Below are 27,205 nucleotides of genomic sequence, written 5' to 3' on the forward strand. Positions count from 1 at the left end.
AAAATATTATTTTTCTTTTCTTTTGAGTCACAGCTAGTCCTAGAAAGTTGGTATTAAATATACAGTAAGTAAAAAACTATGCTTCAAATTCTAGTTCCTGCTTTCTTCTGCAGGTAGACCCCACTAAGAATTTTTCTTTCAAGCTTCCAGTTTTCTCTTCTTGTATGTGAAGCTCTTGGCTCCTCTGCATTCCAGTCAATCGTATTTCTGTGTTATTTACAAGTGAGCGTGGGAAGGTGTCAAAAAATGATGGCCTTTCTGCTTTCAGAGATGGTGCCAGATAGGCCAGAAAAATCTCTAAAATGGATGGGATTCTGAAGAATTATAACCACAGATACTGAGCAAACTGCAAGGGGCACTGACTTCTCAAAGGCATATGACTTTGATGGATCTGATTTCTCAGGGGCATATGACTTTGATGGACAGAAGGCATCTGTTACAAAAAATCCTTTTCCCAGCTGGAGTCTAGCAGAGGAAATGAAAAGTTTTCAAAGGAAGGGTTGCTAGAGTATTTTAACATAGTCACAACTATACTGTTCCTTAGCATCATTGAAGAAATGACAGACCTGTTTTGGCAGACACCTTGCATGGAAAAATTAAGCTTCTAGAAGGAAATTTTAAAAATTTTGGACAACTTTAATAAGTACTACTACAAATCTGTCTCACGTGTGTAAGTCCAAACACGCATAACAAAAAGAGTATGGCTGGCTACTGGCAAGTCTTTATGGAGACGCTGGCACATCTCATCCACCTGAAATGATGAATGAGTGTTGGGCAGTCGATGTAGCTCATTGTTCATAACACTGAATGAAAATATTGAGCACGTTGAAAAGTTCCACTGTGTATTTCCTATCCCATTGTTATTTTTCTGAGGGTTCTACTTATTCAAGTGAGCAGAGAATTAAGCTACCTTACACTTCCCTTCACTCCAAAGGAGAAGGACTGACAGTGCTCAGAGCTCGTTTGCTAGGGGATATATATTTGGAAGAGGTGAGAGACAAGTTTTTCTGGGAGAATTTTCCTATAAAGAAGGACAGGATGTTCAACCTCTCCTGTCCCGTTTCCTTCTGAATGAATAATCAGATAAAAATTGGCTGCAGTCTCTGTCTGCTATTCTGCCCAGCAAAGGCATCATTCTTAGTATCCTGACAAGGAGAGGGACTGGCCAGAGGACTGAATTTATAATGCATCTCAAACATTACCCCACCAATCATGCAAAAAAAATCCCTCTGAGAAAATATTAGATAAGCATTGCTCTAACATATTATATACACTTGAGCTCATGCATTTGCCTTTCAAAAAAACAACCCCTAACTAACCAAAACCAATTTTAAAATAAGTTCAGCTGATACGTGCTAGTATAGGTTTAAAGAGGAGTACATTTTGTATGATAAGTGAAATAGCTGCTGTTAGTGTTTTTAGACTCATTTAGAAATGGATGCTTGAAGAACCCTTTTCCTTACTCTGGAAATGAGTACTATTAACAGAGAAGATCTATAATTATGATGGGCTATAATCAGTAGCTTAAGTCAAGTGAAAAAAACCTTGCTTTTATGTTTCATGTGGCTAGATTTGCTTTGCACTTACTAAATTTAGCTCCTTAAACTATACAAATTGTTTGTAATTGTGCTGCAACCAGAAAGGCAATGAGTATTAAGACTGATTTTTGCTTTTGTTTGGTCTTTCTAGAAATTAGTTTTCCTATCTTTAGTAGAAAAGCAGATAATCCAAAGTATTGATCAGTTTTGTGCAAATGAAGACTGTAGAATGAAATGACAGAAACAAAGACAGATCAGCTACCTGTAAATACTGTTTCTTTTGTTGAAATTCGGGATTTTGATGTGCATATGTAAAGGCCATGCATTTTCTGTTATTTAATGCATAATAAAATTCTTGTACAGTATGATCATTATCACAGTACACATTTTTCAGATAGTGGCACTGTTTTTTTGGTTTTGGGTTTTTTTTGTCCAATTCGTTAGCCTAAAATAATTATTTATTGTCTACAATGCACTACAAGATTTCTAGTTCTAATTAGTAAAAAAGCATAGAGAAGGTTGTGCAAATTAAATAAGAGTTGGTATATTTAGATAACATGGAATAGATGGTGTGCATTTCACAACTTTGTGGCTGAAATTCATGTACAACAGCTGGTAGAAAGCATGCATAAGAGGCTCTTCAGACTACTAGTGGAGGGTTTTTAAAAAAATGTGATTAATTTTTTATTAAGAAAGTTAACTAGTTAATGAACAAGTGAGGAAGATTACATAACTGGAATTTTGATGATGACATGTTCAGAAACATTGAATAAGGTTTTCATAGGAAACCTTGGTGAGAAAAAGTATTGAGATGCTAGGGAGAAAACTGTTGATAGATTACTATAGCGGGTATTACAGTGACTCAAAGGCCTTTTTCCAACTGTACAATTGCTTGTTAGATCACTGCTAGAACTGAAGAAAATATATCTCTGTTTCCTCGAATCTAAAAGATGAGGTTTCGGCCAAAAACTGGATGCATTAATGCTTTTAATGTTGCCCAAACCATGCAAATCCCTAGTATTCGTTCTAATTTGGGAGTATACTTTTTAAACTGCAGATGTTGCCTTGCAGTTGAATTTTCACTACCTGATCAGCTCAACATTATGCAGTTTGTCTCCCATCTCCATTTTCTGTGTCTGCAACACTCATGAAGCCAGTCTAATATCAGCATGCAGTAAAACCTCAGTTTAATAGATCTAAAACAAGGTAGCAGATGTTTGGGTTGTCATTATGGAGGTACCAATTACGATTCTGCAATTAAGTGCAATTTCTCTTTTGCACTTAAAGAAAAATGTTCAGCTCATTTGTCTTTCATGAAAATATAGCCGGCTTTTGCCAAATATGTGGAACAAATTATCAGAAAGTTACAAAATCTGTTAATCTGTTCTTAATTTTAATCAATTTGGTTTAGAAATGGCACATTTGTCACTCTGGTCTGTGTTCTAACGATACTGGTAATAGGGGAGAAACATGCTCTTGCTTCTTTCTTTATAGCTAGCTTTAACTGAAACCTTGTACTTAGACTATATTTAAAGTAAATTGGTTGTTAATTAAAGTAAGTTAATAACAATTGCTGTTTCTAATTATTTTGATTATATAGGTTACTTGTCAACAGTTCTTGTTGCACTTAAACAAAGCTGGAATGGCACTAGTATAAATCTAACAATTGCTAGTTCCATGTGAATGGGACTGTACAAAAGGACAAGAGTGGAGATTTTTAGTGTCCAGATTTGGAAATGGAATACGTAATTTTCAAAATTTGAGGGCCAAATTGTCATTAAATGATACGTTATAATGGAACATATGAATGGTTTTGACTAATAACAATAGGAAAGCCCCTACGTACAGATGAATAACATCTTATAGTATAATGAATATACTAAGACTCTTCTGGGGAAAATGTGGAGAAAAATCAGTGTCTGTAAAATTCAGTTTAATCTAATCTGGAAACACTAAAGCTGAAGTATCCTAATCATGATTAATCAGTAGTGTCATAACAAGGCAGAGTTCATTCTTTGCACTGTAATGTGGTATAGTAATGTACCTCTCTTTAAATTCAGCCATGAATCATTGTCATTTGGAATTGAGAGATTTTTAAAAATTATTTTTATTTTTTAAATTAAAAGACATCCAACCTTCTATTTTAATTGTTTTAATCTTGAAATGTAGACTGTTTATTACAAAAGGAAAAAGTTCAAATTAGAGAACCAAAATGGATTGGGAGATGAAAAGGAATAACTCATGTGGCACATCTTTTGATGATGGAGTCACTAATGAAGTGTAATGTAAAAATATAACATACACGTCAATGTTCGGTTCCTTAGAATAAATATTGTTCAATTACATGTGCAGGACTTTATGAAAAGGTATTATTAATTTTAAAAAGTTATCAGTTAATGTTTTCATAATTTGAAATCAGAAATCCTTGCTCTGGGCCCAATTAAATGAATTACATAGATAAATGTAGTTAAATTTAGCTTTGTTAACTACCTTGAATATTGCTTCTACTATACCTATCCCACTTTTTCTCTGGTTGTGAAGCTGAAGGAAATAGCAATTTTTGTTCTAATTAGTTCTAACAAGTTCTTTATATCTAGGAGTAATATTCTCATATGAATAGTACAAATTGCTCATATTTATCAACATTTTATATGTCTGAAAATTTATGCACAGACAATATGAATGTTTTCCCTGTATTTTTAACTTGCATCCTCTGTTCTTCAGAGTGAATTGAGAAACTGATGAAGTATGGACTAGAAAAGTGGACAGTGAGGTAGATTGAAGCCTGGCTGAACTGCTGGTCTCAGGGCGTTGTGACAACAAAGTCCAGCTGGAAGCTGATCATGAATGGTGTATCCCAGTGATCAATAAGGGGGGGGGGGGGCAATACTGTTTCATGTCATTAATGATCTGGATGATGGGGCTGAGTGTCTGACGTGCAAGTTGGAGGTTGCGAAAACTGGGACTGTTCAGCCTGGAGAAGAGAAAGCTCAGGGGGAACATTATCAATGTCTCTAAGTACCTGATGGGAGGGAATAAAGAAGATGGAGCCAGACTCTTCTCAGTGGTGCCCAGTAAAAGGCAAAAAGGCAATGAAAGGAAATTAAAACGCAGGAAATTCCATTTAAACATAAGAAAACACGTTTTACTGTGAGGGTGGTTAAATATTGGCACAGGTTGCCTAAATAGGTTGTGGAGTCTCCCTACCTGGAGGTATTCAAAACCCAGCTGGGCACACCCCTGAGTGACCTGCTGTAGTTGGACCTGCTTTGGCAGGGGCACTGGGCTTAAATGGTCTTCTAAAAGAGGGAGGCTGGTGCCTCCCAGCCTCAACTACTCTGTAATTCTGTGAAAAATGTATACTGACTGACATATCCATCTTTTACTTTTAACTAGTGAGGACAAGAAACAATTTTCCTGTTTGCAGTAGTATTTTTGGGCCTTGTCCTTTTATTATTCACATGAATCAAAGGTAAATTTGTCCTTCAAACTAAGACAGTAATTTAATTATTTGCTATTAAAATTAAGCTCTCTTTGAATATAAAAACAGGTAACAGGCAATGAGAGAGGGAGCAGAAACTGTCACACCAGCTTTTAAGTCTGTTCTTCATGCATGATTTCATCTTCTTTCATAATCACTCTTGGGGGAATTTATGGATAGTATCATTTTTTCCTTGTTCCTGTTGTGTGAGCTGAAACAAGCATGAGTCCATATTCACTGAGCCACATCACTGCTGCTCTCTTAACTTTGCCGTGTTGATAGGAAATGTCACACTGATACATTACATAATTACATCTGGCCTCTTTTTATATGATTATTGCCTTGCTATTATTTGACGCAACAAGAGATGTTGAAATACGCTGGTTTTGTATAATGTTATATCTGAATAAACTTGCATCCATCTCAAGTGCTAGCAATGAGAATTACATGCTACCACAGCATTGCATTAATTACATAGATTGTTGCATCATTTTCAGGTCTGTCTTCAGATAATAGAAAAAAAAAGAAACATTAAATAATTATACTCCTAAAAATTAAATAATTACCCTGCCTCAGAGCTAATCTGATGTAGGAAGCCTGGATTTGAATATCCCCCAACTGTTGTGATAGATCTAATTATGCCAGTTGTACCTAAATAATTCCATCATTCTGGCTACTGTACAAATATATTGTTTCTTATATCCTATACAGTAATGAATCTAAAACTCCCATTACTGATTTCCTGGGAACTTTGAGCAGATCTGATAGTTAAATGGTTGTTAAATAACAAGACAGGGGCCTGTGCTGGGGAGCAGTGCCAAACGACACTGCTGTCACTTGTCTGAGGAGCCTGCTTCCTGTCAGCTGAAGGGTGCAGCGCATGTCTGATTGGTGATAGGGAAGACTGTTAAACTGCTTCTCTGTTGCTGCTCATTTGCTGAGACAGCATAACTGAGCTCAGCAGGATGTCCTGGTCTAACCTCTAACCATGAGAGTTATGAAGGTTATCCTATGGCTTTAACAATTTGAACTGCCAGCAAGTTGAGGTCCTGACTTAGGCTTGACATGTAATATAAATGTACTTTGAGGCTACAATTTTACTGTAGCATAGAGATCTAAATGATGTGAGACTGGAGCCTGCATTCAACATGTAATAATTAAGGGGCTGTACAGTAGCTGGTTCAGTGAGAAGGCAGCCTCATTAGCCACTAGTATTAAGTAACAACTTACAAATGTATAACTTTACTAATGAACAATGTTGTTTTTTACATTTCTGATTTTAGTCTTCAGATTTTGTATCTCTTGTGAGTGCTGAAACATGTTTCAAGTGCCTTCGTTTTAGGTTGTCTAGATCTGGGATGCATATCAGGCTAGCTAACAAATCAGTGCCTGTCAGTCAGGGTTTGGAATAAGTTGCCTTGATTTCGATAGGCTTATGATGGTGGCTGTTGGTGCCTAGAGTAAATAGTGAGAACTTGAGGTGACTTCTTTGGTGCACATTTTCCCAAGAAATGGAGCTGCTGTGTGCATTAGTGTTTTGTGGGTAATGGGAAGCAAAAGGATTTACCTGTTGTATCCCCCTTTTCCAGTCTTTTCAGAATAGAAATATGGGACACACATCAATTCAGGGCAGCAATGGTGAAATTTCGTATATTTATTTATTTATGTGGTCCATTTATTATATCCCTCTCTACATTCTCCTTTGGTTTTTTAGCCCTATTTTATGCTAGGGAATACTGCTGATGTGCTTGATTACCAATACACATCTGTGTAAATCCATTTTTTTTCTCTTAATCCTGTTCCTTCCTCTGATTTTGGATTCAAACACTCCCATGTCCTCCTGTCTGTGTTGGAGATGTTTAAGTGTCTATATCATGTAGGAAGTGTTTAAAGAAAAAGGGAGAGACTTGGCAATAAAGGAGGAATTTACTAAAACCACTTTCCCTTCTCCTATTACCTTCTGTTCAATTCTTCCTGTCTGACTTTTTTTCCTACAAAACATGCTGTTGATAATCCCCATGCCCAAAACATATGCCACCATTAGAGGTGAATGTTGTCTTTTTTTCCCACGAGTCTTCTTGCTGTCAGAAACCCTTCACAATCAAATTTCTTGTTTAAGCCTGTAACTTTTTTGTTTTACAGGAGCTGTATTAGCATTCATCAAAACATACTGCATGCCACCCTACAATATTTTTCTGGCTTCTGTACAGCACTGTGTAACACCATTATGTACCATGTGAAATACAAATCCCATTATATTTAGAAAATATGGCCAGTCTTTGTTACTGGAGCATGTACAGCATCTATTAAAGGGCTCCCAAACATTTTTTGTTGTCTGGTTTAGAGCCAAATTGCAAATGTATGTACCATAGGGCTTTGAAATGATCAATGTGTAGTCATGGGACCCAAAAAATGAGGCATCATGGAGCAAACTGATCAAAGGAATTTAGAAGCTCACCATCCTTAGGGGATGCAGACCTCTAGATCTTTGTAATTGAAATGCTTTGCTTGAGCTTCAAATGAAGTAAAGGAAGAGATCTGTATGTCTTCTCTATATTAGTGTATAAAAATTTTTAATCCTCTGAAGGTAAAATTTACTTTCTGATGAACAGGCATAATGTAAGTGAACAGGAATACCTATGTTAGACTACTCAGCAGTGTGCATAAGAATAAAAAAACCTATCAAACCCTTAAACTTTTAAATGTTGGGCTTTAAATCCAGTGAGTGAGATCAGAACAGTACGTAAGGTTAATGCAGTCTGTTTATTCTGATACCAAAATGATTACGCAACCAGCTCAAAGTTGTTAACTGTTCTTTTTTCAATCCCTTATGCTGACCTCAATTCAAACTGACTTTTGACTTTAACTGAATTTCAACAGCATTGTACCTTGCAATGATGATTCTGAGTTGTAAAATACCATGTATATGATCAGACAGCGTGTTGCTTTTTGTGCATTATATAAAACAGAGGTAATTTATTAATCATTAACATGAAAAACTACTTAAAATTCTAAACAGTCTGAGGACAAATTGTGCTCTTCCTCATAATTCAAGTCAATAATATTATTCTAGATGTGTCCTGAAGGGTAGCAAAGATCAGAATCTGCACAAGATAAAAACTAATTTTTATTCCTAAATAAAGACCTTAGGAAAGTAAATGCATAATGTTTTAACAGTATAGAGCTGATGCCAGGTATTCATAGTGAAATTTATCTTTAGGATGCTGTTTTGTTTTACTTTGCTTTAATCTACAAAAAGATTTTTCAAGAATTCTAATAAATGTTTGGAGTTTGGTTAATTAGTATTATCCTGGTCGTGTGTATAATTAATACCCCAGTTTTGGTCTGCCCAGAAAGCCAGCAGTATGCTATGTACTGAGATAGTATTGAAAGTATAACGTGGGCAGAAGTTCAATAAAACCAAAGGAAAGTCCCACAGTATTGTTTGGGAAGAGAAAATTCAGATAGGATTATTAAGTAAGCTTTCTAAGTAATAAGTGAAAGTGGAAAATAATTTTCTGTAAGAGAATCTTGGCATATCAAAACCAGCCTATTTCCAGACAGGCTTTGTCAGAGTTTCTATTGCATTCTTATGCAGGGATGTGGATTCCTATGTAGTCTTGCAGAGGTGATACAGCTAGAAAAGAATAAATACTCTTAGAACAAATAGTAAAGAACAAAAGAGAAGATGAAGCAAGTTTGTTTATGGTGTTTGGCAGCCAGTATCCAGATTATGGCTGGGGTGAAGGATCTGTGGAAATGGTCATACTATGAAAGACAGAAAAAACAGTGCTGCTGCTAAACTTCTGTAGTTAACAGGATCCCAGAGAAATCATAAATGAAAACCAGAACAGCTGATGTCTAGTATTACTGCTTTCTTATTTTCAACACATCTTTTGAAACCGTTTCCCATTTTGTAATTGAAAACTTTATTTAGTCAAGCAAAGTTTTAGATTCTTAATCCTTGGCTAAAAAGAACTCACTCCTTTCATTTTTCAGTTTTTCTCTAAGATAAACAGTCATTTCTAAATATGTCCTGGTGTAGCTTGAAGTCAGTTGAATAAACCTGTATCTACAAAAAACTGATAAATTTGCTTATAAATTTAGTACATTTTAATCTTGCTTTAGATGTCTTCCATCAAACCATTGGCTCCAATTATGTAATGAGGGAATATCTCTGAATTTGATGGTACTATAGATTTTTAGTAGTTCTCTTTGTTACGATATTAGGAATTAAAAAATAAAAATATCACAAGGTTTGAACATCCTTCTCAATTATTTTAAATTTTACATATATAATGTTTAAATATACAGAGAAAATTCCTGCACATCCTGGTCCATTTTCTCTTTTTTGAGTAAATAAACTATAGACTGGGAATTTTTTGCAATTTAATTTTAAAAATGTATTTTCCTCTGTCTGCCTATTGTGAATGGAGTTGAAATGGAACATTTGATAAAGATATAATATTCTAGCAAAGTTAATTTTTTATCTTAATAAAATTGGTATATTTACAATCATCATTATTCTAAAGGAGTAGTTCAATCTGTAGAACACAGCAGAATAACATAAAACAAATGAAGGCTTCAGATAATATATGAAATCCTAACATTTTAATTTGGAAAGACTACTTGGATCTTCTTGCCAGGTCCTCTCTTTTCACATCAAAAGGCGCAATGAGAAAAATGAGGCTTAGTAAGTGTTATGGTAAAAATGTAAGCATTATTATTTCCTAATCTAATTCTAAAAGTTGAAGCACCTCTTTAAGTTATGCCCACAGTTTTATCTTTCTTCCTTCTTAACCTGTTTTATTAGTCAATTATTTTCCAGTGAAATAATTCTGAAAATTCCTTTTGTAATCCAAATTCAGTATTAGGTCAATACTAGCTTTTGGGTTGGTATTTTTAAGCCTTAATAATACAGCTGTACTTTGACCTAGAAACCTGTTTCGATTTGGTAGTTGTAACAACTATTTTTTTTAACATCTGTCTGCAGTTTGTTCTACACGCAAGTATTTACTTAAAATTGAAATATTATTACATAAATAATATAAAGACTTGGAAGAAACATTTGAAAACATTTTACAAAGATCAGTGGAAAGTAGTTATTGGAGGAAGATACTGGATCAGTCTCTTACTAATAGAAGATTGTACAGTATGTAGCTGTCTTGTGACTAGTAAAAGATCTTTCATTGAGCTCTTGAGAAACAGTGCATTCAAAAAGGCTAAGTTCCTATTTGCAAATCACAGTTCAAAGGCTTTCTCTCATATGTTGTCAAAGGGTTTTCATTCTCTGAGGAGTCAATGAAGTTGTTCCTAGTTAATTATTCAAAAGTAACCCCTTTGGGCTGTCCTTTTAATTGTTTTCCAGGTGCCATAAACTGCAGATTTCAGCAAGAAATAAATTTAGATACAGCACAGTAGGAAGTTTTAAAAGCCAGCAGCTTCCGCAAAGGCTTGTCAAGAACAATCTGCAAGGAGACTAGTTTTGGCATATAGATTTTGAGCTGAAACAGTGCAGGAAAGGAAGTGCTACTTGCCAGCTCTCACCACCATATGCTTTAGTATAATGTAATGTACAAAGAATATGGAGACAGCAGCTGCTCTAGAGGGAGGTGGCCACTTGTTAGATTTGGAAAGCTTTTTGAAATGTCTGTTCATTTTCTTTTCACTGATATTTTTTCCCTTGCTTACGTGTTTGCATTCAAAAGATACACACTAGAAGAAATCTATTTTTAGACTACAGTAAGAAGAGGAGAGTGTGATCTACTTTCTGTTGAAATAAAAGTAATTTTAGAAGTACTCTAACATTTAATTTTACATATGATGACATGTGGGTAAATTTTTGTTTGCTCAATATCCATTCACATCAGGTCATGATGAAAGCATATGTATAGGTTAACTGCTGTCTAGGATTGCATGTCTTTGATCGAAAGAAACGTATGTCTTTCATTGGTTTCTAGTGTGTTTACTACTGTCTTGATCACATTCACATTTAAGTCAATGTCAAGATTCACTGACTTCAGTGGCAGCAAGAACCAAAGCATAAGTGAAGATTTAGATCTAAAATGGAAAGAGTTTGATATGATGGGCACAGAGAAATCAGCCTTCCCTAGCATCACCACCCAGGCAGTGAAGTTGATTACTCTGTTGCTTTGAGAAACCTGAAGTTCTTAGCATGTTTCAGGAACTGTGTGTCTGCAATGTCATGAAAATGAATCTAATTTATTTAAACAAAACTGTATTTTAAAGGGTATTTTTTTGACTGCTGACTGAGATTTTCATATCCACCGAATGTAACAATCCTTCCAGATACACATAACTACAAGCTCTTGGGTTTTAAATTAGGGATTCTTAAATGAATTTGAGAATCCAGGGGGGAGTTACATCACAGTATAATGGGATTTTATAGCAGGGCAACTTTTTATATCATATAATAAAATTAATATATCATATTAGCATTTTTGCTGAGTGTCGATGTTTTACATTGATCCTGGAGTAATGCTAAAATGTCATAGCAACAGAAATATCACCCATTTAACTCAGTAAAAATGATGGTTCATATAGAAGAAAGATGTTACAATTCTTTTTGGAAGGATAAATGTCTTTGAGACAGATTTTTAGATTATTATAAATTGCTCACCATAGATGCATCTCTCTGAAAAAAGAATTACATTAATCTATCTGTCATCAGGTATATATTTTCCTGGTGATAGAAGGATGATTTTTATGGAAAATATGTGTTTATTTGCTTACTTCAGTTCTAGACCAGTCTATTATTATCTCTGACCCTCATTTTTTAAACCAGCTGCAACTGGTGGTTATGTGGAATACTTACTTACTTGCTAATGCTTACTTAAAGGTCCCCTTTTCCCTCTTTGTGGCTGTACTTGTTGCAAGAATTCAAATCTAAGTAGGAGTACTGATTTGCAACTTTAATCATTCCCTACATTACCCCTCATCCCACTCAGGGGCGATGTAGGGAATTCCATCTACTTAGGAATGCCATTTCTGAAGTAGACTGGATTTTAAAGTTGATTGTGAAATTAAACATGGATTCTGAATATAATCCTGCAGTCCTAATTCTCCAAAATGTGAGGCAAAAGTTTAAGTCATGTTGAAAATGATTACTTACAGCTGTGTTTTGAGTCAAATCAAAGCCTGTTTTCAATGCAAATTGAAGCTGTGAAAGGACTTTCCCTTCTTTTGGTTCCCAGAAGTATAGTTTAGCCCGAGCTTAAGCAACACTTCTCTAATTCTAGTTGAGTACACAACAATTTAAGTTATCAACAGACTATAGTTCACACATGGGTCACTTTAAGTCAATCTGGAGTCTTGACAACACAGGAACTTTTTGTGTCGGGTGTATTACACCTCCAAGAAAGGTTGTAAATGAAATGTATGTTTGATTGTTTGTTTATATTTTGAATGGGAAAGTAAAGCCTTCTTTGTCCCTAGAAGGACTGAGAATTGTCCTGAGTTGCAAAATGTTTAGCCTACTCCATTTTTCCTAACATAGAAAGCATTTATTGTCTGAAGCAGCAGACTAAAGTATGGTAATTCTAGAAACAGGTACTTTTAGATGTAGAACTATTATTTTATAGATTGTTGGAAATACCTTTTTCACTGAGATTTACTGTTATGACTAGATGCAGATTTATTTTTACATAAAAAATGCCTGGCAGAAAGAAAAGGACTGATCTTTCTTTAACTCATCATTATAACCGTGAAAGTCAGCAAAACAATATAATTCTGAGCAAGTGAGAAAAGGAAATACTCTGTGACAAATGAGAATTAATTATTTTTGAGCCTAAAGAAAGTTACTTCATTTTTAATGATGTATTGCCTAACCATCACAAGCTATTCAACTGCCAATGGCTAATTCAAAAGAAAAGATATGCAAGAGACCAAATGTAGCTATTTGTCTAGAGAAATTTTCCTCATTGTGAAAATAGCTGCTTCAAGTCTGTTAAAGTTCTATGGATTTTTTGCTAGCTGTTAAAAATCAGAAGACACATGATTGCACAGTTAGAGTTTCAGATCTTAAGCTGTACACTGTAACTTTGTTATTAATTGTTCAGAAAGCATTGTATACTGCTTATCATTAGAGAAATTCATATCTAATTTTTTCTTCTCTTCAGCCACCAGAAAAAGAGGGTGGCCTGCCTCGCCAGGTAGGCAATAAGACGGAATGTGGCCTTTTGGGATTTGTCCTGGATTTGAAGCAGGATTATGAGCCTGTTCGGAACCTCATCCCTGAGGAGAAACTCTATAAAGTTTACACGTTCAACTCTGTCAGAAAGTCAATGAGTACTGTCATTAAGATGCCAGATGGTAGTTTCCGAATGTACAGCAAAGGAGCTTCTGAAATTGTTCTGAAGAAGTAAGTTCAACGGATTAGTTGCTGTGTTTTTCCAAAATGCAAAACAGTCTGACACTAATAAGACATACACGGGAATTTTGGTATTTGGATTTTGCTACTTACAGCAGAAATATGACACATTTTGGTAGTATAAGCTATTGTTCTTTTCTCATTTTTTTTCAAGTGCTCACTCTTGCAAAACTGGCTCATTTTTCTTATCATTGGCTAGCCGAATAATTGGGTCTACATTCAGTAGTTTGCGAATGGATTCTTTACATTCAACCCATTTGGAAAATAAGGATTTTTCAATTTCATTTTAAGTTGTCAGCTCATTAATTACATGGGTATGGAGGAAATAATGGAAGAAAGGCTCTTGGTGTCTCTGTAATAAGTTACAAACAAATTCTCTGATATTTCAATAGTGAATCTTCTTGTTTAATCTAGAAATTTACACTAGAAATTTAAAACTTGCCATCAAAAAAGGAAAGTGTTGAATGAAATGAGCTGATACATGGAAATACTTCTCAGCAGTCGTGCAAATACACAATCAACTTTTTTTTTTTTCCCCCCTATAAATAAAAAAAGATGTTCCAGGATCCTTAATGCAGCTGGTGAACCTCGTATCTTCAGACCACGTGACCGAGATGAAATGGTGAAGAAAGTGATTGAACCTATGGCCTGTGATGGACTGAGAACTATCTGTGTTGCTTTCCGAGACTTTAACAGCAGCCCAGAGCCTGACTGGGATAATGAAAATGACATATTATCTGACCTGACTTGCATTTGTGTTGTTGGCATTGAAGACCCAGTAAGGCCAGAGGTATATCCAATTCTTATGTTATAAAGCATTTTTCGGAGAACTGAACATGAATTGAACTATGGATTTCTTGCAGTTTTTATCTTTTTTTTTTTTTTTTTTTTTAATTAGCTCTGTCAAAGAAGATGGAAGTGAGCATTAGCAATAGACTTCACTTGATAAAAAGTCAAATAATTAACTTGATAAAAATCAACTATTAATCAACTGATATTTAAATAAAGCAAAATAGGGCTTTTTGAACTATAGGATTGAGATGACTTAACCTTCTCTCAAGGAGTAGTATACAGTAGGACTGATCAGCAGAAGTTTTATTATGCTACCAGATATTAAAGAATTTTCCTTTAAGTAATGTGGTGATATGCAACTCTGAAAGTAGAGAAAAGATGTGTAGTGATTGTAATTGCTATGACTATAACTGCAATGTGCTCGCTTTCCACAGAAGTTGCACATAGTCTTGGAGTTCTCGTGTTTTCCTGTAACAGTTGCCACTTTACTAATTGTCTTAAGATTGTAACTGGTGGCTACTCAGGAAAACTGTTTTTAATGTTTTTAAGCTTTGCCATGGAAAGGCTGCAGATTTCAAGGATACTATACATAAATGGCCTGCAAAAATATGATTAAAATTTCAACTCAACTAAACTGAGAAAATCAGTATTGGGTGTGCACACTGGAAGCATGTGCCTGCTACTACACTTGTAAATTATATTACTAAAGTAATACAAAGGGTGGATTAAGAGGTAGAAGCTTCGTTTCTAACCTATGTATATGGTGCTTGATAATTAATCTTGACAGTGGAGAACTATTTCATTTTACAGTTTAGAAACAGTGACAGAAGGTAAATCCCAAAGTTGAAAGTGCTCAGTATAAAATGCAGGTGTTTTCGGTGTCATCGTTTGGTGCTTTTCTCGCTGACTCACCCGTGAGCGTGTGGCCATGGCTGCTGTGTAGGCAGAGCTGCAGCCGCATGGCGTTATGTGAGAGCACCTGCCCCAGCACCTCCTGCAAATGGTGGTAGCGATTAATGCTCTCTTTTGCTCCAAGAAATCCACTCTTCGATTCTGCTGTTATTTCAGTACATGATTAATGACTGTGGCTTGCTTTGGAGTAAGGTCATTGAAAGATAACTCAAATTTCTCTTATACAAAAATAGTGGGTTCTGATGCTACAAAAAGTAAGCAGTTTGGTTCCAATCTTTGTCTTTTTATTCTTCTGTCTCATTTTACATTTTTGCTAGATCTTTTTTTAGTCACATCTAAATCTTCGTATTTGATCCACTGAGATTTGGTGGCAATGCTAGACGTGTTAGGAAATTTTTTTTCTTTTTTTACTAAAACATCAAAAGTATAAATTAATCTGGTTTATTTCCTCGAGTCCTTTATAAAGTACACTTTTACATACTTAACGACTGCTGTAACTTCGGAAACTAGCATGATATAATTACAACTACAGGTACCAACTGCATAACTGTTATGCGTGCTGTGAGAGACAATAAAAAGGGCTTTTTAAAATATGTTAATAGCAAAAGGCAGGCCAGACATAATATTGGCCCGTTACTTGATGAGCATGGTCACCTCACAGACAGGGACAGAGACAAAGCAGAGACGTTTAATGCTTTCTTTGCCTCGGTCTTCAACACTGATGATGGTCTCTGGCACCCCCAGAGTCCTGGGCTAGAGAACCATGACTGTGAGAATGATAAACTCCCAACCAACCCCAAACTTGTGAGGGATTTGCTTCTCCAGCTGGATCCCTGTAAGTCAATGGGGTCCAATGGGATTTTTCCGAGGGTACTTAAAGAGCTGGCTGATGTCATAGCGAGGCCTCTCTCAATGATTTTTCAATGTTCTTGGGAACCTGGAGAGGTCCCGGTTGACTGGAAGCTGGCAAACGTTGTCCCAGTCTTCAAGAAGGGCAACAGGGATGGCCCTGGTAACTACAGGCCTGTCGGTCTCACCTCTGTGCCTGGCAAAATTATGGAGAAGATTATTCTGGAAGTTATTGAAAAACACCTGAAAGACAACACAGTCATTGGTCCCAGCCAGCACGGGTTCACGAGGGGAAAGTCCTGCTTGACAAACTTGATTTCTTTCTATGACAAGGTTACCCACCTAGTTGACCAAGGGAAGCCTGTCGATGTAGTCTTTGCGGGCTTCAGTAAAGTATTCGATACTGTCTCTCACAGTATGCTCCTGGACAAAATGTCCAGCATACAGCTGGATAAACACATAATGCAATGGGTGAGCAACTGGCTGACAGGTTGGGCTCAAAGGGTTATAGTAAGTGGGGTTACCTAGGGCTGGTGACCAGTCACTAGCGGGGTCCTGCATGGATACATCTTAGGGCCAGTGCTCTTTAATGTCTTCATAAATGACTTGGATGCAGGACTTGAAGGACTACTATTTAAGTTTGCTGATGACACAGAATTGGGAGGAGCTGTTGACACTCTCGAGGGCAGAGAAGCCCTGCAGAAAGATCTAGACAAATTAGAGAGCTGGGCGATCACCAACCGTATGAAGCTTAACAAGGGCAAGTGCCGGATTTTGCACCTGGGACGTGGCAACCCTGGATGTACATACAGACTGGGGAATGAGAGGCTGGAGAGCAGCCGCATGGAGAGGGACCTGGGGGTTCTGGTCGACGGCAAGTTGAACATGAGCCAACAGCGTGCCCTGGCAGCCAAGAGGGCCAGCCGTGTCCTGGGGTGCATCAAGCACTGTATTGCTAGCCGGTTGAGGGAGGTGATTGTCCCGCTCTACTCTGCGCTGGTGTGGCCTCATCTTGAGTACTGTGCGCAGTTTTGGGCGCCGCAGTATAAAAAGGATACGAAGCTACTAGGGAGTGTCCAGAGGAGAGCCACAAAGATGGTGAAGGGTTTAGAGTGGAAGCCGTACGAGGAGCAGCTGAAGTCCCTTGGTCCGTTCAGCCTGGAGAAGAGGAGACTGAGGGGAGACCTCATTGTGGTCTACAGCTTCTTCACAAGGGGAAGAGGAGGGGTAGGCGCTGATCTCTTCTCCCTGGCAGCCAATGATAGAACCTGAGGGAACAGCAGGAAGATATGCCAGGGGAGGTTTAGGTTGGACATTAGGAAGAGATTCTTCAGCCAAAGGGTGAAGCCAAAGCACTGGAATAGGCTGCCCAGGGAGGCAGTCATGGCACCAAGCCTGACAATATTCAAGAAGCATTTGGACAATGCCCTCAGACATATGGTGTGAATTTTGGGGTTGTCCTGTGCAGGGACAGGAGTTGGACTCGATTATCCTTGTGGGTCCCTTCCAACTCAGGACATTCTATGATTCTATGATTCTATATGCTTTGCATGATACTGAACTTTCTTGCTGTTTTTTTCAGTATCAGGAAGGTTATAATATAAAGTAAATCTTGCTTAGGTGAAAATGGTATGATAAATTCCTCAGCTCTGCAATCATCAGATAAACAGCATTCAGTTTATCTGTCATCAGATAGTCTCTTGCTGCTAATCCATCTGTCCCTACACCTGACATTGCAGTCAAATCTTTAAAAATATTTAAAAACATTCTTAAAATGTTCTGTCTGCAATGATCCCTTAATGCTCCAGCTCACATATATATGAACTCAGAAAGTTTTTAATTGTCAGTGACCACTGGAACTGTGAATCAGTCCTCTTTCTCTCCAAAATTGATTCATGATACATGTCATTAGAAAATAGCTTTAAGTCAGGTTATGTATGGTATGACAAACTGAGGGAATGGGTAGCAGTGGGATTTTCAGTTATTATTGAAAGTAGCTGCAAACTACCCTTTCATGTGATTATTATGAGTGTGTTTTATAAGAGAACTGCTCTCATCTCGTAGGGAATAATTTCTTAGGAGCTTGAGGTAAAAATGAGTAGCATTGCTAAAAATAAAGAGGTCAAGTCTGACTTCTGTGTACAGGATCAAAGCAGATGGAAGGCAGGAAAACGTTTTATTTCTAGATAATTATTTGAATAATGTATTGAATTTCTTGTAGTTTAATACCAGAGTATGTGGTAACACTTCTTACTTCATTGCAAGACACACACTAAAATGTTTGTAATTTCAGTATTTTACCAATGTTGGACATATCTACAGTTGGTTTTGGGGACTTTGTTTTTTGGGGTTTTTTCCTCCTTGTCCCTTTTGACTGCTTTAAAGTGTTAATAACACCATGAGAACATTTAAAACAATGTTTAAATGATTACTACTCCACACATTGGTAAAAAGAAGTAGCAGTACCTTAGGAAAAAGAAATGAACCAAAAAACCCCAAGTCAAAACAAAAACATAAATTTCAGAAAAACTGTCTAGGTATGAAATATCTAAATTAGTGGGAATATCATAATACACATATATTACAATGGTGAAATCACCATTGTAGATGGAAATAGTAAGATGTTGAGCTATTATAAGGGACCTTACTATTTTGCCAGAATTAAGCCCATTTATTAAATAGAGTCACCACTGGAGTTTATGAATTTTCAAAGTGCTTTCTGTAGGGAAAAAAGAACATAAAAATTAGAAATATTACTACAACTGATGTTTTATTAATATTCTCAGTATTCATGGATATCAGAATTTATTCTGACAGAAATTATACATTAGGTAGTTCCAATGAAACAGTCCAATGTCACCACCCTGGCAGCCTTTAGTTTCCCTTAAATTACATCCCCATTTTTCCTGGGGAAGGCTGAGTTTTTTCCTTTTCCCTAAGATGATTGTTGGAGTTAACACATCCAGAATAGTATCCTCCTTGTTTCCACAGAACTCCTGTGGCACATTGCTCATATGCATCCTTGGAGTGTTTAAATATGTGAATACCTGCAGTGTCAGTGGTGTCATGATAGCATGGTTTCAGAGATAAGAGGGCTGCATCTGTTCTGATGATATTGCTGGAAGCTTTCTTGTGCATGTGTTTCCTTCCGTACATTAAAAGAAACTATTTGGATGAATTATTCAAGAATAATATCCAGCAACTGACCAGCTTTATCTGGAATGTAACCACTGGACACACATGACTTTTGCATAATTCCTAGGATAATTCAGACACTAGCTTATTCATTAGCAGGAGCTGTTTTTATCAAGCACTGAACTACCTGCTTGATATTTATCTTTTTTTTTGCATGTGTGGCTTTTTTTTCTTTGATAAATATCCAAGAAGAGGACAAATAGAATGATGTCTTGTGCCTGTAGAGATTTCTCTGTTGATTTTGAGTGTCTTTCTGGATTGATTTTAATTAGTCTATACTGGCTTATACTGATTTGCCAATGTACGCCTACAATCTGTTATTTCTGGGAGATGAACATAAATCCCTTCCAAATGTTGCCTATTTATTTGTCACCTGATGTTGGTAGATATTCCTGCATTGAATAATTTATGAATGCATGCATGCATGCATTAGATGGTTTTCTTTGCAGAGAGAAAATAAACCAGAAAATTTTAAAATGTGTACTTAAGCTGTTTAAAACTGATGGAAAATATCTGCTTCCACTGCCCACACAGTCTGCCAACACTCTTTCTTCCTTACAGCAATAAAAAATACGAACAATATTTTAACTGTAATTACTGTACACAGTATTAAATCAGATACCACCCACCAGCTGTCCAAAAAATGAGAGAAGAGGAAAATAGAATTTTCTCTAGTTATATGTGAGTTTGAGATGTGTTTGAAACTAGGTTGTCCTCCCATGACCTTGTTTAATAGGACTGGCACTTTATGTGAATAGACCTTTTTTTCTGTTTGCACTGTAATTTATTTTTCTCCTTCATGCTTCATACACTATGCTGGTTTTACAGATAGTCGTCTAAATCTGTCGTATCCTATGCATGAGGGTCACCACAGTTAAAGTGGACACTAATGGCATTCCAAACTGGCAAATGGGATATAGTCAGGATTATTAATGTGGAAACTCAGTAAATTAGGAGTAATTTGGTTAAGTAATAGATTTAATCTGATTGTATGTCCCCAATAAAAGTCTATTTCATAATGTTAAAAGGCTTCAGGTCCAAATAATGTTTCCAGGATACAACTTGTGGGAAGAATGTTCTCAGTAGAGATGAGGAAATGGGAAGATGAACCTCTATCCCTTAATTTTTCTCTTGATTCTGTAATCTGTATTGACAGAGAGTCATTCTGCAAGCATCATGTTCTGTGGATGCAGTCTGAGGGTGGAGTGATTTTTGTTGTAGTCATGGGAAAAGTACTAGTCTGATCTTCAATTACGTGTTAGTTTAGTGAGGCATTTTGGGAAATAGAAGCTTCACAACTGCCTTTAATAAAGATGCAGAAACATGGTGTGAAATTATATTCACTAGTTAGAATAACCATTATCTACAATATCGTTTAAGGGTGTATAATTTCAATCTGACATGTAGTACGAGATATATAGCCTTTCTGGCCCCATGAAATCATGAGAAGCCCAGCATTTGCCACACTAGATCAGAGCAGTGGTTGTCAAGTAATAGGCAATGTCCTGCCCTCAGCAGTGTCACATACTTGCAGCTATAGAGGAAATTAAAATATCTAGAAATGCACAAAATTAACAGTGTAATGTTGCAGATGGTGGCTCCTTTTCTTAATATTTTCTGTACTAATGGATAAGATTAATCCATTCTAACTGGGTTCTACAATGCACTTATATCTATGATAGAGGTTATGATCAGCAAGGTGCACTGAACTGGCAGTAGAATATAGTGAGGCTTTGCTATTGTAGCCAGTAATATCCATTTTAATACCCTTTCTTAAATAGTATTTTTCTTGGGTTTTTTTCAATTTTTAATAATTATTTTAAAATTAAAATTCTTTTCATAATCATATCTATTGCTTATTAGTTTCTGTAGGAAATCAACAGCTCTATATGCATGATTGCTGACATAACTCATCACAGTCAGACAATCCCATTACTTTGCGTAAGTATGTCATCTGAAGAAGCTCAGCTGATAATATAGCAGCAATTTGCAGTCAATGGTCAGGTATATGTATTTGGGGAATTCATTCAAATATGGTTTATGTATGCATTACATAGATTGAGAGTGTTAGGCAATGTTGCAGAGCAAGCATCTAGAGCCAGGTATTTGGAGCTATTTTAACTTGTGGGATAACCTTCAAATGGCCTGGAGGTTTACTTAGGATCACTGCCTGATATTCACATGCTTATCTAAGTCATGCTCATCTTTTGGGAATCTTTTTCCTCTCAGACTGCCACTTGTATACTTCAAATACCTCTCCACTGCCCCACACAGAAGAACCAGTGCAGCCTATAATTGCTTTGTATCTGTCCTTTACTATCTTCTGTAGTAAGGCAGTTCAGTTTCTTGTAGCTCTGTGAAGGGTTTCTGTATTCATGAGGAGTCCTGGGGTGCCCTTAGTCTCTTCTAGGTGAAAATGAAATTTGGAGAAGTGACGGTGTTCTTGAAGGTATCTTTCTAGGCTGTTCTTGAAGTGTTAAATACACTTCTTATTCTTCCATGTCAAATAATATTGTTATTTTTTTCTTGAAGAAATAATGCTTTCATAATAATGCAAAAGTGTGATGAGACTGCATTCATTGGTTAGTGATATTTATTAACAATTAATAAATTATCATTAATTATGATATAGTTTAAGGAAATATAATTTTTTCCTCATCTGAAATTGAGTTATAGATATGTAGCCTTTCTATAGGCACTGACTTCATATAGTAACTGTATTAAGAGCTTTATTTAATTATTAATTAAATTTCCTAGCTCTTGCACATTTTAATTACAAAAATCTTTTTTTTTTAAATAAGCTGTATATGATGCCAAGTCAGCATATAGCTTCTACATTAATCTCGTGGACCCTGTTACACACTGAATTCTTAGTCTCATGCAGAAAGGAGCATAACTAAAATCGTGCTTAATTTTTAGTTTTGAAATATATAAATTATTCCTGACATTTTAAACTTGTATATTTAGGAATTCCACCTGTTGATATACATGAATTTGTGTAATAGTGCTAAATTTCAATAACTTTTTAGATAATCTTACTGAAAGGACAGTTTGGATCGGAAGTTAGATAATTTTCTGTACAAAATACATGTATTCTCAGTTCATATTTACGTGTATGTTGAGTAAGTTAGGTTCAGCAAGCTGTACCTTGATGCTAAAGGTCAAAAAAGCTGCAGAGCACTCCTTTTTATTAAAGTCAGGAGAAGCTTTAGCCAACTGATCTAAACAACGGGTTTTGTGCTTCTTCATAGAAGATTTGTCTTGCCTGTGGTGTAACCTCAATTCCGTAATAGTCAGGTAGCTATAATATGCCATAACATGTATGATTTCTCTTTTTGCTTCATGAATTTCTTAGCTTCAAAATATTCTGATTGGAGCACTTGACTTATATTTTATCTCTTATCTAGGGTTTTTCTTTCCTGTTACATTGCATTTGTAGGTCCCAGAAGCCATAAGAAAGTGCCAGCGAGCTGGAATTACAGTCCGCATGGTCACTGGAGACAACATCAATACAGCACGTGCCATTGCCATAAAATGTGGAATCATTCATCCGGGAGAAGACTTTCTCTGCCTTGAAGGGAAAGAGTTTAACAGAAGGATCCGAAATGAGAAGGGAGAGGTAATTCATAGACTAAAACCATACATATTATAAACATGTTATTAAAAATAGCGAGAACACTGAAATGTTGTTTCTCCTGCACTGATGTGTACCTCCTATCAGTAAAGACTACTTGGAGAGATTGCTGCTTCTTTCTACCACTAGTCTTTGGCAATTCAAAATACCATTGAAAATGCAGTCTTTACTTTTCATGATACAGAGCGACTATCAGTTTAGTGCTAGCCTAATTCAGCAGTTTTTAGAACCATAGCACTAGTCTACAAGAAATGAAACCCAAGCACATTTAAAGCAGGTTTGTTAGCAAAGAGAAGGAACTCAATAGCAGTTTGCAGGTCCGTCTCGTAAAAATGCAATCTGTACTGAGAACCAGATCCTCTCATTTCTTGATTTTATACCACTTTATCTAATGTACTGCTATATCCACTCGCTCTAATGATTTGCATAACTTAATCTATTCAGATTTTTAACTCCTCATAAAAGATGGAGCTATTGAAGTCAGCTTCAAAAAAGTAAACTGTATGCTGTGTCTTTGAGTCCATCATTAATGAATGGACACAGTTGTTTACTCCTTGCATTGATTGATGGAATCCTTTGTCCTTGTTGCTGTAGGTATACAGAGAAAATTCTGCCATTAATGGTGCCAAAATGAAGAACTTGGATTTAAATGTAGAATAGAACACACTTTTACTTGTAAATATGTTTAATCAGCTTTGAGAAACTCCACTATCCTGTATCAAGTCATGATTCTGAGTGGAATTATCTATATGGATGCTAAGAAAGGCTGATTAGATACTGTGGCAAAAATTACCTATGTTAGCCAACAGCTGAGCTTTGGTAGTAGTAAACTGCCTTCTTTGTCCTTGCCTTCATTTGCAGCGTTGATGGCTGTTGTAATTTTTCTGTGCTTTTCAAGAAAAGTTGTGGATCTGAGTAGCAAAGTGAATCATATGATACATGGACACAAATATATTTTACATTTTGCTTATCACAGGCTAACAGTTTTACTGTTTTCGATTTTTTTTTGTTGTTTTTTTTTTGTTGTGTTTTTTTTTGTTTGTTTTGTTTTTTGTTTTTTTTTTTGTTCCCCCCCTCCAGATTGAGCAAGAGCGGATTGACAAAATCTGGCCAAAGCTTCGAGTGCTTGCTCGCTCATCTCCCACGGACAAACATACTTTGGTAAAAGGTGTGTGCACACTACCTTTGCGTGTGTGTGTGTGTGTGTGTAATTAATGCCAAAGTTATTGAATTATGTTCAGCACATCATCTGTGTTGTAAAAAATTTACCGTTATAAATATATCCGAGTGGTTCCCTTGAATTGCACATCTATACATAATGCAAGGAAGTTTTCTCAGTAATCAGGTCTCTTGTGTTTGCATTCTACCTTGAGCCTTCAAGTGGAAAATAATAGGAAACTGGTTGGCAGGAATAACAGAAATACCAATAAGATGTCTGGCAAGTAGATATAGGCAATCTCATATTTGCCTTGTGACTTTTAAGTGGACTAGAATGAGGCTGTGGCTGGGAAGGGAAAATGGATGTTTGCTGGTCAGAAAGAAAATATTGTTGAGGAATAGGTTGTTCTTCATATGAACAAGAGAGGGCATAGATTTTGTAGTCTTTGCCTATACCTCTTTATGAGGAAAACAAGAACAGGCTCATTTAGAGTAAATCAAGTCACTCAAGTGTATCTGTTCTCCCACAATTATTTTTAAAGAGTATTCCAAGATAAAAAACTTTTCATGTAACAATAGCAGTTATTGGAGGTCACATAACTAGGAGTTGCCCTCTTTTCCATTACATGAATGGAGATATGTATTTTAAGCCAATTCTGTTTTCCTATAGGCTCACTATAATTGTATGATTTGCATTGGCTTCCTTTATATTTCTGGCCGTATTTTTAGAGTCTGGTTTTGTCCTATAAAAACTGCACCACAGAAATTATATTCTCTTACCATACTGTCTGCAGATGGAGTGCTCTATAAAAGAGGGATTTGTTTGCAGTTTTCTTTATAAAGCCTTTTTGATATCTGTAACTCACTTCTTGATGACTTGAAATCTTATTCTGTTGACTTTGAAGCTCACACTTAAAAGACAGCTGATGAAATCAGAAAATTTCTGATCAGGAATAACATAATTTCTGCCCATGATAAGATGGGGCGGCTGGCGCAGGCAGAAGCCCCGCTGGCGGATGGCTGTGTTTGCTGGCTTCCTGATGAAGAACGAACTGGATTATTTTGTTAAGGCCCTAGAAAGTCTGGAGAGACGCTTCTTAGCCATTCTTGGAGGAGCTAAAGTTCAGGATAAGATCCAGCTGATCACTTACATGTTTTCAGCTGGTTGACTACTTAAATAATAATTCACATTTAGGTAGGAAGTAGTTTCTGGATCTGTCCTTTTGGTATGGCAAGGTTTTATTGATATTACTCCATACATGACTGATTATAAAGGCTTTTGAGCAGTATGTAATTTTTTAAAATGCCTAAATGACTTTAGAGCAATAGTTCCATTGTGAATTTGAAGATTGGATCAGTTGGGTCATTTGGGATTGGGACCAGGGTATGTGAAGAGGTCTGGAAGCATGGATCATTCAGGAGGACTAAGATATCTTGTAAGCCCTGGCACGGTGCACAAGATGGGGCAGCTGGAGGCATACTGCTGTTACTCACTCTCTCCAGCCACTGTTTAGACCAGTGGTCTCCAAAGTGGGGTGCACACATGTCAGGGACAATCCACTGGGATGCAGGAAGACAATATTTTTTTACCATTATTAAATAGAATATTTTTAAAATAATGTTTATTTCATCTCTATCTCATTTTCTAACGTATGTTTTATAATGTACATAATGTAGTATTACATATGTATAATTTATAAATAGTATACATATTTTAGGGGTGTGTGCTCAAAAAGATTTTACCAATAGGTATTCATGATTGAAAAGATTTGGAGACCATTGATTTGGACAACATAATTATTAGCTCCATAGGCCAGTATTAAAATAGCACAAAGTTAGCTGAAGTCTCCTTGCTTCCCTAGGGTATATAAAATACTGTCTTATAGCTCTTAGAGGATGACTTGTGCAGCCTAATATTTTGTTGCAGAAACACACAATAATTTGTGTTTCATTAAGTGGATTAAATAAGTCCCTTGGGAGTACTCATTTGAATCATTCAGGATTTTCCCTTAAGAGAAAAATTAAACCTTTGCCAGAGAAAATGAAATCAATAAAGAGCTGAAGAAAAATAAGCAACAAATTATTGATGTTTTATAGCATATGCACTTTGACAATCTGAAAGATATTTACTACTACTGAATGCCTTATGCAACTAACGCAATTAATGTTTTAAAGATGTGACAAGGTCAAATGATAGAGCAATTAAGTATCTCACCAAGTTCAAGAACAAATCTGTGGAAAATCATGATGGAATTTTTTGGCTGGTAATACTCCAAGGGCCATTAAAAGTTACAAGAAACTATTTAAATTTTCGCTAGTTTTGGTCTTGTTAAAATGTTATGTTTTTCTCAGACACTTGATGGATCAAGAGGATTTTCTTTTCTTTGATGTATTCTATCTGCTCTAGGGTAAAAACACACATCACAAAATAAACTTTTTTTTTTATATTTAATTTGTAATGACATACAGCTGCTGGAGGGAATATTTTTTCTCCTTAACATAGCACAATCCCACCCAGCAAAAGGGTAATTTTTATTTTGCATTTTTGTTTTTACTAGTGCAAAGGGACTAGAGAAAGGCATGGTTCAGGATTTCAGGCTGGGCAGACAGTTTCTCTCAAATATTTATGGCTTTGAAGTAGAGGTGGATTGGAAAAAAAAAAAGTTGCAGTGGTTTATCATCACAAACTGTTTCAGTGAAACAAAAATGTTAGATATCTCAATCCAGCTGAAATAGAATTTCTTGTGGATTTTATGATATCCATTGGTATTATTTCATATTTTTTACCCTATTCTGAAGTAAACATGCGTATCATTTATACTGATGCGTCCTTCTAATACCATTGCTGAAATACTACAACATTGTTATACAGTTTTTTAAAATACTATGGGAAGCAACTGTTTAGTACTGATAGGAAATATAATCTTCTTATCAGAAGGTATAGAGAAGATCAAATAAATATTCAGTTTACCAGTTAAAGAAGCTGTGCTTTCCAATATGTTTAAATTAGACTGGAATTATTTTTCTGTGATATTAAAACAACTACTATTCTCATGTAAGGCTGATCTATTAACAAGCAGAAAAGGAACTTTAAAGAAGGAAAGATTTTTAATAATTACCCTTAATTACTAAAATATTTCAAATATTATTGTATGGGATGGTATTACATTTATGACGTCATTAATGTGGACATGCCATGAGACTATAGAAAAGTGTATTTATTTAAATTCTGCAATTAAATATCAGCATGTTGCAAA

The 27,205-nt window shown here is 36.0% G+C and overlaps 1 protein-coding gene across 1 annotated transcript in view; it reads left to right on the plus strand.

Moving 5' to 3' along the window:
- ATP2B2 (ATPase plasma membrane Ca2+ transporting 2) overlaps positions 1 to 27,205 on the plus strand; it is a 433,349-nt gene that overhangs the window by 362,861 nt on the left and 43,283 nt on the right. Inside the window, exons 15-18 of the mRNA XM_082322150.1 lie at positions 13,158 to 13,399; positions 13,964 to 14,198; positions 22,596 to 22,775; positions 23,871 to 23,958. Of these exons, the coding sequence (XP_082178276.1) occupies positions 13,158 to 13,399; positions 13,964 to 14,198; positions 22,596 to 22,775; positions 23,871 to 23,958 (745 nt within the window). The remainder of the gene's footprint in view (positions 1 to 13,157; positions 13,400 to 13,963; positions 14,199 to 22,595; positions 22,776 to 23,870; positions 23,959 to 27,205) is intronic.

The sequence above is a fragment of the Platalea leucorodia genome (genome assembly GCF_965183815.1).
Source record: "Platalea leucorodia genome assembly, chromosome: 9".
NCBI classification, from domain to species: domain Eukaryota; kingdom Metazoa; phylum Chordata; class Aves; order Pelecaniformes; family Threskiornithidae; genus Platalea; species Platalea leucorodia.